This window comes from Lampetra fluviatilis, chromosome 61 (genome assembly GCF_964198595.1).
Source record: "Lampetra fluviatilis chromosome 61, kcLamFluv1.1, whole genome shotgun sequence".
Taxonomy (NCBI): Eukaryota; Metazoa; Chordata; class Hyperoartia; order Petromyzontiformes; family Petromyzontidae; genus Lampetra; species Lampetra fluviatilis.
Window position 1 is genome coordinate 207,043 of NC_136335.1, and position 12,781 is coordinate 219,823.

The following is a 12,781-nucleotide window of genomic DNA, read 5'->3' on the forward strand; positions in this document are numbered from 1 at the left end:
TCAGTAGTAGCAGCAGTAGTAGTAGCAGCATCAGTAGTAACAGCAGTAGTAGTAGCAGCATCAGTAGTAACAGCAGTAGTAGTAGCAGCATCAGTAGTAGCAGCAGTAGTAGTAGCAGTAGTAGTAGCAGCAGCAGCAGCAGTAGTAGTAGCAGCAGTAGTAGTAGCAGTAGTAGTAGCAGCAGCAGCAGCAGCAGTAGCAGTAGTAACAGCAGTAGTAGTAGCAGCATCAGTAGTAGCAGCAGTAGTAGTAGCAGTAGTAGTAGCAGCATCAGTAGTAGCAGCAGTAGTAGTAGCAGTAGTAACAGCAGCAGCAGCAGTAGCAGTAGTAACAGCAGTAGTAGCAGCATCAGTAGTAGCAGCAGTAGTAGTAGCAGTAGTAACAGCAGCAGTAGTAGTAGCAGTAGTAACAGCAGTAGTAGCAGCATCAGTAGTAGCAGTAGTAGTAACAGCAGCAGCAGTAGCAGTAGTAACAGCAGTAGTAGCAGCATCAGTAGTAGCAGTAGTAGTAACAGCAGCAGCAGTAGCAGTAGTAACAGCAGTAGTAGCAGCATCAGTAGTAGCAGTAGTAGTAACAGCAGCAGCAGTAGCAGCATCAGTAGTAGCAGTAGTAGTAACAGCAGTAGTAGCAGTAGTAACAGCAGTAGTAGCATCAGTAGTAGCAGCATCAGTAGTAGTAGCAGCAGCAGCAGTAGTAGTAACATCAGTAGTAGCAGCAGCAGCATCAGTAGCAGCATCAGTAGTAGCAGCATCAGTAGTAGCAGTAGTAGTAGCAGCATCAGTAGTAGCAGTAGTAACAGCAGTAGTAGCAGCATCAGTAGTAGCAGCATCAGTAGTAACAGCAGCAGCAGTAGCAGTAGTAACAGCAGTAGTAGCAGCATCAGTAGTAGCAGCAGTAGTAGTAGCAGCAGCAGTAGTAGTAGCAGTAGTAGTAGCAGCATCAGTAGTAGCAGTAGTAACATCAGTAGTAGCAGCAGCAGTAGTAGTAGCAGCAGTAGTAGTAGTAGCAGCAGCAGTAGTAGTAACAGCAGCAGTAGTAGCAGCAGCAGCAGTAGTAGTAGCAGCATCAGTAGTAGCAGTAGTAACATCAGTAGTAGCAGCATCAGTAGTAGCAGCATCAGTAGTAGCAGTAGTAGCAGTAGTAGTAACATCAGTAGTAGCAGCATCAGTAGTAGCAGCAGTAGTAGCAGTAGCAGCAGCAGCAGTAGTAGCAGTAGTAGCAGTAGCAGCATCAGTAGTAACATCAGTAGTAGCAGCATCAGTAGTAGTAGTAGCATCAGTAGTAACAGCATCAGCATCAGCAGTAGCAGTGTTGCTGTTTGGCCGTTGGGCGTTGTTCTGGGGTCACTAACACGGGAGGTGGTGGTGGTGGTGCCATGGAGGAGGCTGGACCTCCGGTGTAGTAGCAGCAACAGACCCCATGACCCCAGACCCCATGACCCCATGTCCCCTCGACGAATGAGATTCATCCTGGTCTCTTGAGATCTGACACCGTTACACAAAATCAACTGGAACTCACCCACTCACCCACTCACCCACTCACTCACTCACCCACTCACTCACCCACTCACCCACTCACTCACTCACTCACTCACCACTCACTCACCCACTCACCCACTCACCCACTCACCTACTCTCTAACCCACCGACTCGCCCAGACCCTCTTACGAGTGAGACTGCCATCCCGGTCCTCCTGACTGCTCACCTTGGCTCGGCAAAATCACCTTGGCACTCGAACCTGCTGGGGCATTAATTGACTCTGTCCCCATGTCCCCTTGTCCCCATGTGTCCCGTCCCTATGTGTCCCGTCTGTGTGTCCTGTCTCTGTGTGTCCCGTCTCCCCGTGTCCCGTCCCCGTGTGTCCGGTCACCAGATGCTGAATCTCTTCGTGGCGGTCATCATGGACAACTTTGAGTACTTGACACGAGACTCCTCCATCCTGGGCCCGCACCACCTGGACGAGTTTGTGAGGATTTGGGGGGAGTACGACCCCGCGGCTACGTGAGTAGAGCCCGCAGAGCCCCCCACTAATGACGCAACCCAGAGGACCGCACAGAGCCCCCCACTAATGACGCAACCCAGAGGACCGCACAGAGCCCCCCAATAATGACACATCCCAGAGGACCGCACAGAGCCCCCCACTAATGACGCAACCCAGAGGACCGCACAGAGCCCCCCACTAATGACACATCCCAGAGGACCGCACAGAGCCCCCCACTAATGACGCATCCCAGAGGACCACACAGAGCCCCCCACTAATGACGCAACCCAGAGGACCGCACAGAGCCCCCCACTAATGACACATCCCAGACGACCGCACAGAGCCCCCCACTAATGACACATCCCAGAGGACCGCACAGAGCCAACCACTAATGGCACAACCCAGAGGACCACACAGAGCCCCCCACTAATGACGCATCCCAGAGGACCGCACAGAGCCCCCCACTAACGGGACATCGCAGACACGCGAGAGACGGACGCACTGCTGGACACACAAAGAGACTGACTGACTGACTGACCCAGCAGGAGACAGACACACGCACATATTTACTGTACAGACCGATGTTAGAGGCACGCCAGTCAGACGAGATGGACAGTTCAACAGATCGACAGATCAACAATAGTATAAGCGGATGGATAGACAGACAGACCCATGGATGGATAAATAGCCAGGCCGAGAGAGAGAGACAGAGATAGGTGACAGTATAACCTCATCTGTAGCAGATCACAATCTGAATCTTTGTACTGGAGGAATCCGATGCCCAAGAAAGCTCTTTCTCACAGATGCCCAGATGTTACCGTGGACTACAAATCACTTGGCGAAGTCGGGGCTCTCGGCGGTAGCTCTGTGATATCCGCTTCCGTGGGCCCTTCTGTGTGAACCAGAGGGTCAGAATCTGAATATTTGTTTATGCTGGGAGGCATCCAATGAGATACGAGAGCTCCTTTTCACGGATGTCCAGTGTCACTTGAAGAAGTCGGCATCTCAGTGGTAGCTCTGTAATATCCGCTTCTGCGGGGTCGCTCTCTAATGACGAGGAGGAAGGGGGGGAGGAGGAGGGGGGAGGAGGAGGAGGGGGGAGGAGGAGGAGGTGGGAGCAGGAGGGGGGATTTCCGAAGGGATTCTTCTTCGCGTCACGACGACGTCGCGACCCCGGATGCAGCACGATCACCGCTCGACATTCGCTTCCTCATTTTTCACATCGCTAAGATGTGCTCAACTCCTCTGGGTGAAATGGGGAGACGGAAGGAAAACGGTAAAAACAAGGCCCCGTGAAACAGTTAACATGAAACTTTCAAACGATGACATTTTAGTAAATTATTATTCATGATAGAATCCATTCCCGGCGCGGACCCAAATCCTGCCGCTTGCAACGTCACTCGCCACACTTCACCAAGCCTTGTTGTGTTGCTGTTGCCATCTTTTTGTTTGTTTACCGCCATCCCCCCCCCCCGTCCCCCCCCTTCCTGCGAGAGGCGCTGCTCCGGTTTTAAGCGGCCATCAGCGCCACAGCAAGCCCCACGGCTCCCCGGGTGAACGCCGCTGACGCCGCATGGTTAAAAATCCCTTCGCCCGACCCCAACGCCAGCGGGGGCACTAGATTAATTCACTTTGAAAAATACACCCGTTCAATGTTACTCTTTGGGTCTTTCGGTAAAGTCACGTAGATAGAAAAATAATAGCAATCGTCCTCAGGTGGGAAAATATTTTTTATGTATTTTTATTTTTTCACCTGAGGACATCGTGATTTTGTAGTATTTTTCTATCTACGTGACTTTACCGAAAGACCGAAAGACCCAAAGAGTATGAATTCCTGCAGTCACGACAGCTTAAAGTCAAGATTACACGTTCAATGTGTTTATTTTCCGGTTAATATCGATGAAAATATAAACTTTCGGGAGGCGCCTTGATAGGAAGCAGATGTGTGGGGTGATTACCGCCGCTGCCGTTGGCACCGCGGCACGGCCCCGGCACAGAGCGGCGCTCCCCGGTGACGCCGCCAGCGGCACGGCAGTGGCGCTGACCGGGTCCCGGAGTGCTGGGGATGTCGCAACGGTCGAACCTCGCTGGAGCAGCGCTCCGATGCCTCCCCCCCACCCCCTCCAGACGCTAACCCCCCACTACGTGCCATCCTCACCCTCTCTCCCCTCACCCTCTCTCACCTCACCCCTCTCACCCCTCTTTCCCTCACCCCCCCTCGCCCCCGTCACACCTCCTCACCCCACTCACCCCTCTCACCCCTCACCCCTGCCATTGCCTGCTGCCCCGACCCCACCCACCCCACCTCACCGCTGCGGACGATGGCTGCTAGCGGGCGTATCCAGTTCTGGGACCTCTACTACATGCTGAGGGTGATCTCGCCTCCGCTGGGGCTGGGCAAGCGGTGTCCACAGCGCGTGGCCTACAAGGTGCAGACTACGAGAGGGGTGGGGGGGGGGGGGCTTACTCTGGCCAGCTGCCATCGTCGTCCGTGTCTGCTGCACCTTCACCGTCAGCATCATCAGCAGCAGCATCATGAGGGGCGTCATCAGCAGCGTTGTCATCAGCAGCGTTACGATCATCGTCACAATTCTGTGCTGTTCCTGCACGTGATGCTAGCAGCAGCGATGGTCAGGAGCTCGATGCCAATGTGGAGGTCCTGCAGCAGCAGCAGCAGTAGCTTCTGCAGCTGCTACTGCTGCTGCTACTACTGCTGCTGCAGCTGCTGCTGCTACTGCTGCTGCAGCTGCTGCTACTGCAGCTGCAGCTGCTGCTACTTCCTCCAGCCACGTCTAAGGGGTTCAGCAGAGAGAGTTCGTGTCGCTGTTCCTCCTCCTTCTTCGTTGAAGCCAAACTACGGTCCGTAGTTTGGCTTAGGTTATATTGAGTATACCTATCGTACCTATCATTGTAACTTTCATTATTATAATTAGTCCACGTGCTCTGGGCGCTTTAAATTCCTGGAGCAACAGACGCAGCCTGCGGTGGTCTCGCAGCATGGGAGGCGTGGTGGTGGTGGCGGTGATTGCTGCTGTGTCGTCTCACCTAGGGGCACCCCCAGTGGCAGCTGTCCCTGTGTAATAGTCTGGGCAGGAGGTGGAGGGGGGGGGGGCGATGATTGATCGTCGCAAGGTGTCAATCCACAATGAGAAACTTGCGGCATGGGCTTCCACATCCGCCAGAATGTGGAGCACGGGCCAGCGCCACGCACGGTGGCGCCACCAGGGGCTCTTTGACGCAGCGATAACCAGGGCGGCCCACCGCATTCACGCCGCGAACCTCCGCCCAAGGGATCGTCGCCAAGGGCCGCGAGCGATGACAGCGGACAGCTCGGATATGGGAAGGGGGGAGGCCTTCATCTAGCAGCAGAGAGAGCGTGGCTGATGGTGGTGACGACGGCGGTGGCTGTGATGGCGGAGCGGCACAAGCGCTCGAGCAGGGCCCACGAGCGAGTCCGCACCATTCCCATTCCGTCTCCCTCCTCACCGTCCCAGCCTCTCTGCCCGCCACCGCCGCTGAACCTGCTGCCCTACCCACCCCCTCCCTCCCTCGCTGGCATCGTCGGTTTTTTCCATTTTTTTACATTCACTGATTATTTTTTTATTATACTTACGAGATGTTAACTACCTCGCCTGGTATGCAGGAGGTCGTGGGTTCGATCCCGACCCCTGACCCTGACGCCTGCTGCTGTATATTTGGAGTCTACGTGTCTCTCTCTCCCCGTGGTCGCGTGTATTTTTCTCCGGGGCCTCCGGTTTTTCCCCTCACCACTGTCAGAATCAACGTCACCACGTGTTGAGAGGGATGTGGCTGCCGCTATGAATGTCCACGTGATGATGACGATGGTGGCGAGCCACTACGTTGAGCTATCGCTTGCGATGGCCAGCTCGCTTCTGACAACAGAGCTACATTACTCAGTGGTGGGCCTTGAACCTGTGAAATAAATAGCATCTCCTTTCTAGTTTTATATTCCTCAGGGCCTGCGGTGCTATGCAATGGTCAGCAGAGGGCAGTGCCGCGCAAAATCCTGTCGCCTGACACTCTCCCGTCCGCGCTTCGTGTAATCCACAAACCCGCAATGAGCAGCGCGGTGAAGTATGGTCAGATGACCCCTGCGACCCGCGGTTTGACACACGAGGGCAGTGCTGCTAAGTCTACGGGACTCCGTTGGAAGTCGTTGGGTCTCTATTTGAGTCCAGTACTATGGCTCTCTCTCTCTGTGTACTGTGTGAGTCTGTGGGTCTCTATGTGAGAAAGTCAGTCATTCAGTCTGTCAGTCAGTGAGAAAGTCAGTCGGTGAGAAAGTCAGTCAGTGAGAAAGTCAGTCAGTGAGAAAGTCAGTCGGTGAGAAAGTCAGTCAGTGTGAAAGTCAATCGGTCAGAATGTCAGTCAGTGAGAAAGTCAGTCAGTGAGAAAGTCAGTCAGTGTGAAAGTCAATCGGTCAGAATGTCAGTCAGTGAGAAAGTCAGTCGGTGAGAAAGTCAGTCAGTGAGAAAGTCAGTCAGTGAGAAAGTCAGTCAGTGTGAAAGTCAATCGGTCAGTCTGTCAGTCAGTGAGAAAGTCAGTCAGTGAGAAAGTCAGTCAGTGAGAAAGTCAATCGGTCAGAATGTCAGTCAGTGAGAAAGTCTATCGGCCAGAATGTCAGTCAGTGTGAAAGTCAGTCAGTGAGAAAGTCAGTCAGTGTGAAAGTCAATCGGTCAGAATGTCAGTCAGTGAGAAAGTCTATCGGCCAGAATGTCAGTCAGTGAGAAAGTCAGTCAGTGAGAAAGTCAGTCAGTGAGAAAGTCAATCGGTCAGAATGTCAGTCAGTGAGAAAGTCAGTCAGTGAGAAAGTCTATCGGCCAGAATGTCAGTCAGTGAGAAAGTCAGTCAGTGAGAAAGTCAGTCAGTGAGAAAGTCTATCGGCCAGAATGTCAGTCAGTGAGAAAGTCAATCGGTCAGAATGTCAGTCAGTGAGAAAGTCTATCGGCCAGAATGTCAGTCAGTGAGAAAGTCAGTCAGTGAGAAAGTCTATCGGTCAGAATGTCAGTCAGTGAGAAAGTCAGTCAGTGAGAAAGTCAATCGGTCAGAATGTCAGTCAGTGAGAAAGTCTATCGGCCAGAATGTCAGTCAGTGTGAAAGTCAGTCAGTGTGAAAGTCAGTCAGTGAGAAAGTCTATCGGTCAGAATGTCAGTCAGTGTGAAAGTCTATCGGTAAGAATGTCAGTCAGTGAGAAAGTCAGTCAGTGAGAAAGTCAATCGGTCAGAATGTCAGTCAGTGAGAAAGTCTATCGGTCAGAATGTCAGTCAGTGTGAAAGTCTATCGGTCAGAATGTCAGTCAGTGAGAAAGTCAGTCGGTGAGAAAGTCTATCGGTCAGAATGTCAGTCAGCCTGTCCGCGATGGGCAAGGCGCATGTGGCGGTGGGGTAGAGTGTGGCGGGTACTCCTCCCGCCTCTTCCAAGACTGTCTCTCTCGGCGTGGAGGAGTAGGCCAAGCACATAGAGATCAATTGCTGTGCTGCGCCTTCGCCTTTTGTCAAAGTGCCGCCGCGTGTCGCTAACATGCTGTGTGCCCTCTTCTCTCCCACTCGTGTCTCGTTATGTTCCTGACTTATTACGTCCGTCTCATTAAATTCATCTTTTATTACGTTATTTTATTATGTTATGTTCATTGTGCTTCCGTTTTTTTATTTCTTGTTTAGACGCCGTGACCATTATCGTTTTGTTACATTGTTTATATTGTTACACATTTTGTTGTTGTTGTAAGGTCCATGGGTTTCTCTCTCCCTCTGTCTTTCTCTGTCTCTCTCTGTATGTCTCTCTCTGTCTCTCTATGTCTCTCTCTCTGTCTCTCTGTCTCTCTCTCCTCCCCACCACGTCTCTGTCTCTCTGGTCTCGTCTCTCCCCTCTTCTTCCATCGCACAATCGGAGAAAACTCCCAAAAACATTCCACCCCTTTTCTTGCCAACCACTCCTGGTACGATCCTGTCCATGTCGTTATCATTTCGATATTTTAAATGACACCGATCTTTTGTTACCTGTTGGCCGCTATCGTTTTTCCACAATGCTATTTAATGATTTATAAACAATCCACCCCAATAAAAAAAACAATTGTAACATGTTATTACGACTATCATATATTCCGCGATTTCAAATAATCGTTACCGTTACAATGAATTCGGTCAAGCGGATCGTGTTTTCTTTATTTTTACAATCTGACTAACTTTGTTACCGTAAAACCGTGACTTTGACTCAACTCATTACCCCTCAATCTCATATATATAACCGATAAAACTAAAACAAAATGTAATTCGCTATCTTGTCCCATGGTCTTATTTATTTTTTATTTCCACATTATTTCGTTGCAATCGCCGAGAATATCGCCACGTCCATGAATCCTCTCTTCAATTGATCAATTTAATTACAAATACAAATCGTACATTTGTCAAAATCGACGCTACCCCCACCACCCCACCACCATCGTTGCGTTACACGATTTTATTTCCGTTTACAAAAAACCCGCCCGGTCGATTGGATTCTAATCACCGTCGCCGCCAATTATTATTCTATTATTATTCTATTATTATTCTGTTATTATATCACTATTATTCTATCACTATGATTATTCTATCACTATGATTATGTTTGCTTCTACATTATTTTTATATATATTTTTGGAACGCGATGATGGTTTGCGCAGAGGACGCATAACGTACACGAAAATGTACGAGCTGCTCAAGCACATGTCACCACCGCTGGGACTCGGGAAAAAATGTCCCGTACGGGTGGCATACAAGGTCTGTAAGGAACCCTCCACTTACACCACCACCACATCACCCTCCACCACCACCACATCACCCTCCACCATCACCCTCCACCACCACCACATCACCACCACCACATCACCCTCCACCATCACCCTCCACCACCACCACATCACCCTCCACTTACACCACCACCACATCACCCTCCACCACCACATCACCCTCCACCATCACCCTCCACTTACACCACCACCACATCACCCTCCACCATCACCCTCCACCACCACCACATCACCCTCCACTTACACCACCACATCACCCTCCACCACCACATCACCCTCCACCATCACCCTCCACCACCACCACATCACCCTCCACTTACACCACCACCACATCACCCTCCACCATCACCCTCCACCACCACCACATCACCCTCCACTTACACCACCACCACATCACCCTCCACCATCACCCTCCACCACCACCACATCACCCTCCACTTACACCACCACCACATCACCCTCCACCACCACATCACCCTCCACCATCACCCTCCACCACCACCACATCACCCTCCACTCACACCACCACCACATCACCCTCCACCACCACATCACCCTCCACCACCACCACATCACCCTCCACTTACACCACCACCACATCACCCTCTACCACCACATTACCCTCCACCATCACCCTCCACCACCACCACATCACCCTCCACTTACACCACCACCACATCACCCTCCACCATCACCCTCCACCACCACCACATCACCCTCCACTTACACCACCACCACATCACGCTCCACCACCACATCACCCTCCACCATCACCCTCCACCACCACCACATCACCCTCCACTTACACCACCATCACATCACCCTCCACCACCACATCACCCTCCACCACCACCACATCACCCTCCACTTACACCACCACATCACCCTCCACCACCACATCACCCTCCACCATCACCCTCCACCACCACATCACCCTCCACTTACACCACCACCACATAACCCTCCACCACCACATCACCCTCCACCACCACCACATCACCCTCCACTTACACCACCACCACATCACCCTCCACCACCACATCACCCTCCACCATCACCCTCCACCACCACCACATCACCCTCCACTTACACCACCACCACATCACCCTCCACCACCACATCACCCTCCACCATCACCCTCCACCACCACCACATCACCCTCCACTTACACCACCACCACATCACCCTCCACCACCACATCACCCTCCACCATCACCCTCCACCACCACATCACCCTCCACTTACACCACCACTACCACATCACCCTCAACCATCACCCTCCACCACCACATCACCCTCCACTTACACCACCACCACCACATCACCCTCCACCATCACATCACCCTCCACCATCACCCTCCACCACCACCACATCACCCTCCACTTACACCACCACCACATCACCCTCCACCATCACCCTCCACCACCACCACATCACCCTCCACTTACACCACCACCACATCACCCTCCACCATCACCCTCCACCACCACCACATCACCCTCCACTTACACCACCACCACATCACCCTCCACCACCACATCACCCTCCACCATCACCCTCCACCACCACCACATCACCCTCCACTCACACCACCACCACATCACCCTCCACCACCACATCACCCTCCACCACCACCACATCACCCTCCACTTACACCACCACCACATCACCCTCTACCACCACATTACCCTCCACCATCACCCTCCACCACCACCACATCACCCTCCACTTACACCACCACCACATCACCCTCCACCATCACCCTCCACCACCACCACATCACCCTCCACTTACACCACCACCACATCACGCTCCACCACCACATCACCCTCCACCATCACCCTCCACCACCACCACATCACCCTCCACTTACACCACCACCACATCACCCTCCACCACCACATCACCCTCCACCACCACCACATCACCCTCCACTTACACCACCACATCACCCTCCACCACCACATCACCCTCCACCATCACCCTCCACCACCACATCACCCTCCACTTACACCACCACCACATAACCCTCCACCACCACATCACCCTCCACCACCACCACATCACCCTCCACTTACACCACCACCACATCACCCTCCACCACCACATCACCCTCCACCATCACCCTCCACCACCACCACATCACCCTCCACTTACACCACCACCACATCACCCTCCACCACCACATCACCCTCCACCATCACCCTCCACCACCACCACATCACCCTCCACTTACACCACCACCACATCACCCTCCACCACCACATCACCCTCCACCATCACCCTCCACCACCACATCACCCTCCACTTACACCACCACTACCACATCACCCTCAACCATCACCCTCCACCACCACATCACCCTCCACTTACACCACCACCACCACATCACCCTCCACCATCACCCTCCACCACCACATCACCCTCCACCACCACCACCACATCACCCTCTACTTACACCACCACCACATCACCCTCCACTTACACCACCACATCACCCTCCACCATCACCCTCCACTTACACCACCACATCACCCACCACCACCACATCACCCTCCACTTACACCACCACATCACCCTCCACCATCACCCTCCACCACCACCACATCACCCTCCACCACCACCACATCACCCACCACTTACACCACCACCACATCACCCTCCACTTACACCACCACCACCACATCACCCTCCACTTACACCACCACCACCACCACATCACCCACCACTTACACCACCACCACATCACCCTCCACTTACACCACCACCACCACATCACCCTCCACTTACACCACCACCACCACCACATCACCCTCCACTTACACCACCACCACCACCACCACCACATCACCCTCCACCATCACCCTCCACCACCACCACATCACCCTCCACTTACACCACCACCACATCACCCTCCACCACCACATCACCCTCCACCATCACCCTCCACCACCACCACATCACCCTCCACTTACACCACCACCACCACATCACCCTCCACCATCACCCTCCACCACCACATCACCCTCCACCACCACCACCACATCACCCTCTACTTACACCACCACCACCACATCACCCTCCACTTACACCACCACATCACCCTCCACCATCACCCTCCACTTACACCACCACATCACCCACCACCACATCACCCTCCACTTACACCACCACATCACCCTCCACCATCACCCTCCACTTACACCACCACATCACCCACCACCACCACATCACCCTCCACTTACACCACCACATCACCCTCCACCATCACCCTCCACCACCACCACATCACCCTCCACCACCACCACATCACCCACCACTTACACCACCACCACCACATCACCCTCCACTTACACCACCACCACCACATCACCCTCCACTTACACCACCACCACCACATCACTCACCACTTACACCACCACCACATCACCCTCCACTTACACCACCACCACCACATCACCCTCCACTTACACCACCACCACCACATCACCCGCCACTTACACCACCACCACCACATCACCCTCCACTTACACCACCACCACCACATCACCCTCCACTTACACCACCACCACCACATCACCCTCCACGTCCCCCACAATGATACCCCCCCCCCCATCCGTGACCTGGTCGGACGCTGCAAGTCTGCAAGGGTGGTGGGTGGCGCTGTTGGTCTGCGCCGTCTCACAGCCACGCTTCAACAACATCGCTTCTGCGCTCGCTTCGTCTACTTATAAGTAGACTAACTACGTCTACTTATAATTAGACTAACAGAGTCTGTAATTAACAATGCTGACTCTACTATCGCGCCGTGCGTAGCCCACCGTGCTAATCGGAGTGTGTGGGGGGGGGGCAATACAAAACACACAGAAGACATCATCAGCAGCAGCAGCTGCTGATGATGATGCCGGAATCAGCAAAGGCTGCTGGTGCTGATGATGCTGCTGATGATGATGCTGATGCAGGATGCAATCTCCTGCGATACGCGAATTGTTGAT

The 12,781-nt window shown here is 53.2% G+C and overlaps 1 protein-coding gene across 1 annotated transcript in view; it reads left to right on the forward strand.

The window, feature by feature from the left end:
* Positions 1-12,781, forward strand: part of LOC144951274 (voltage-dependent P/Q-type calcium channel subunit alpha-1A-like) — a 131,710-nt gene that overhangs the window by 84,323 nt on the left and 34,606 nt on the right. Inside the window, 2 exon segments of the mRNA XM_078881442.1 lie at positions 1,873-2,000; positions 4,313-4,409. Coding sequence (XP_078737568.1) covers positions 1,873-2,000; positions 4,313-4,409 — 225 coding nt within the window.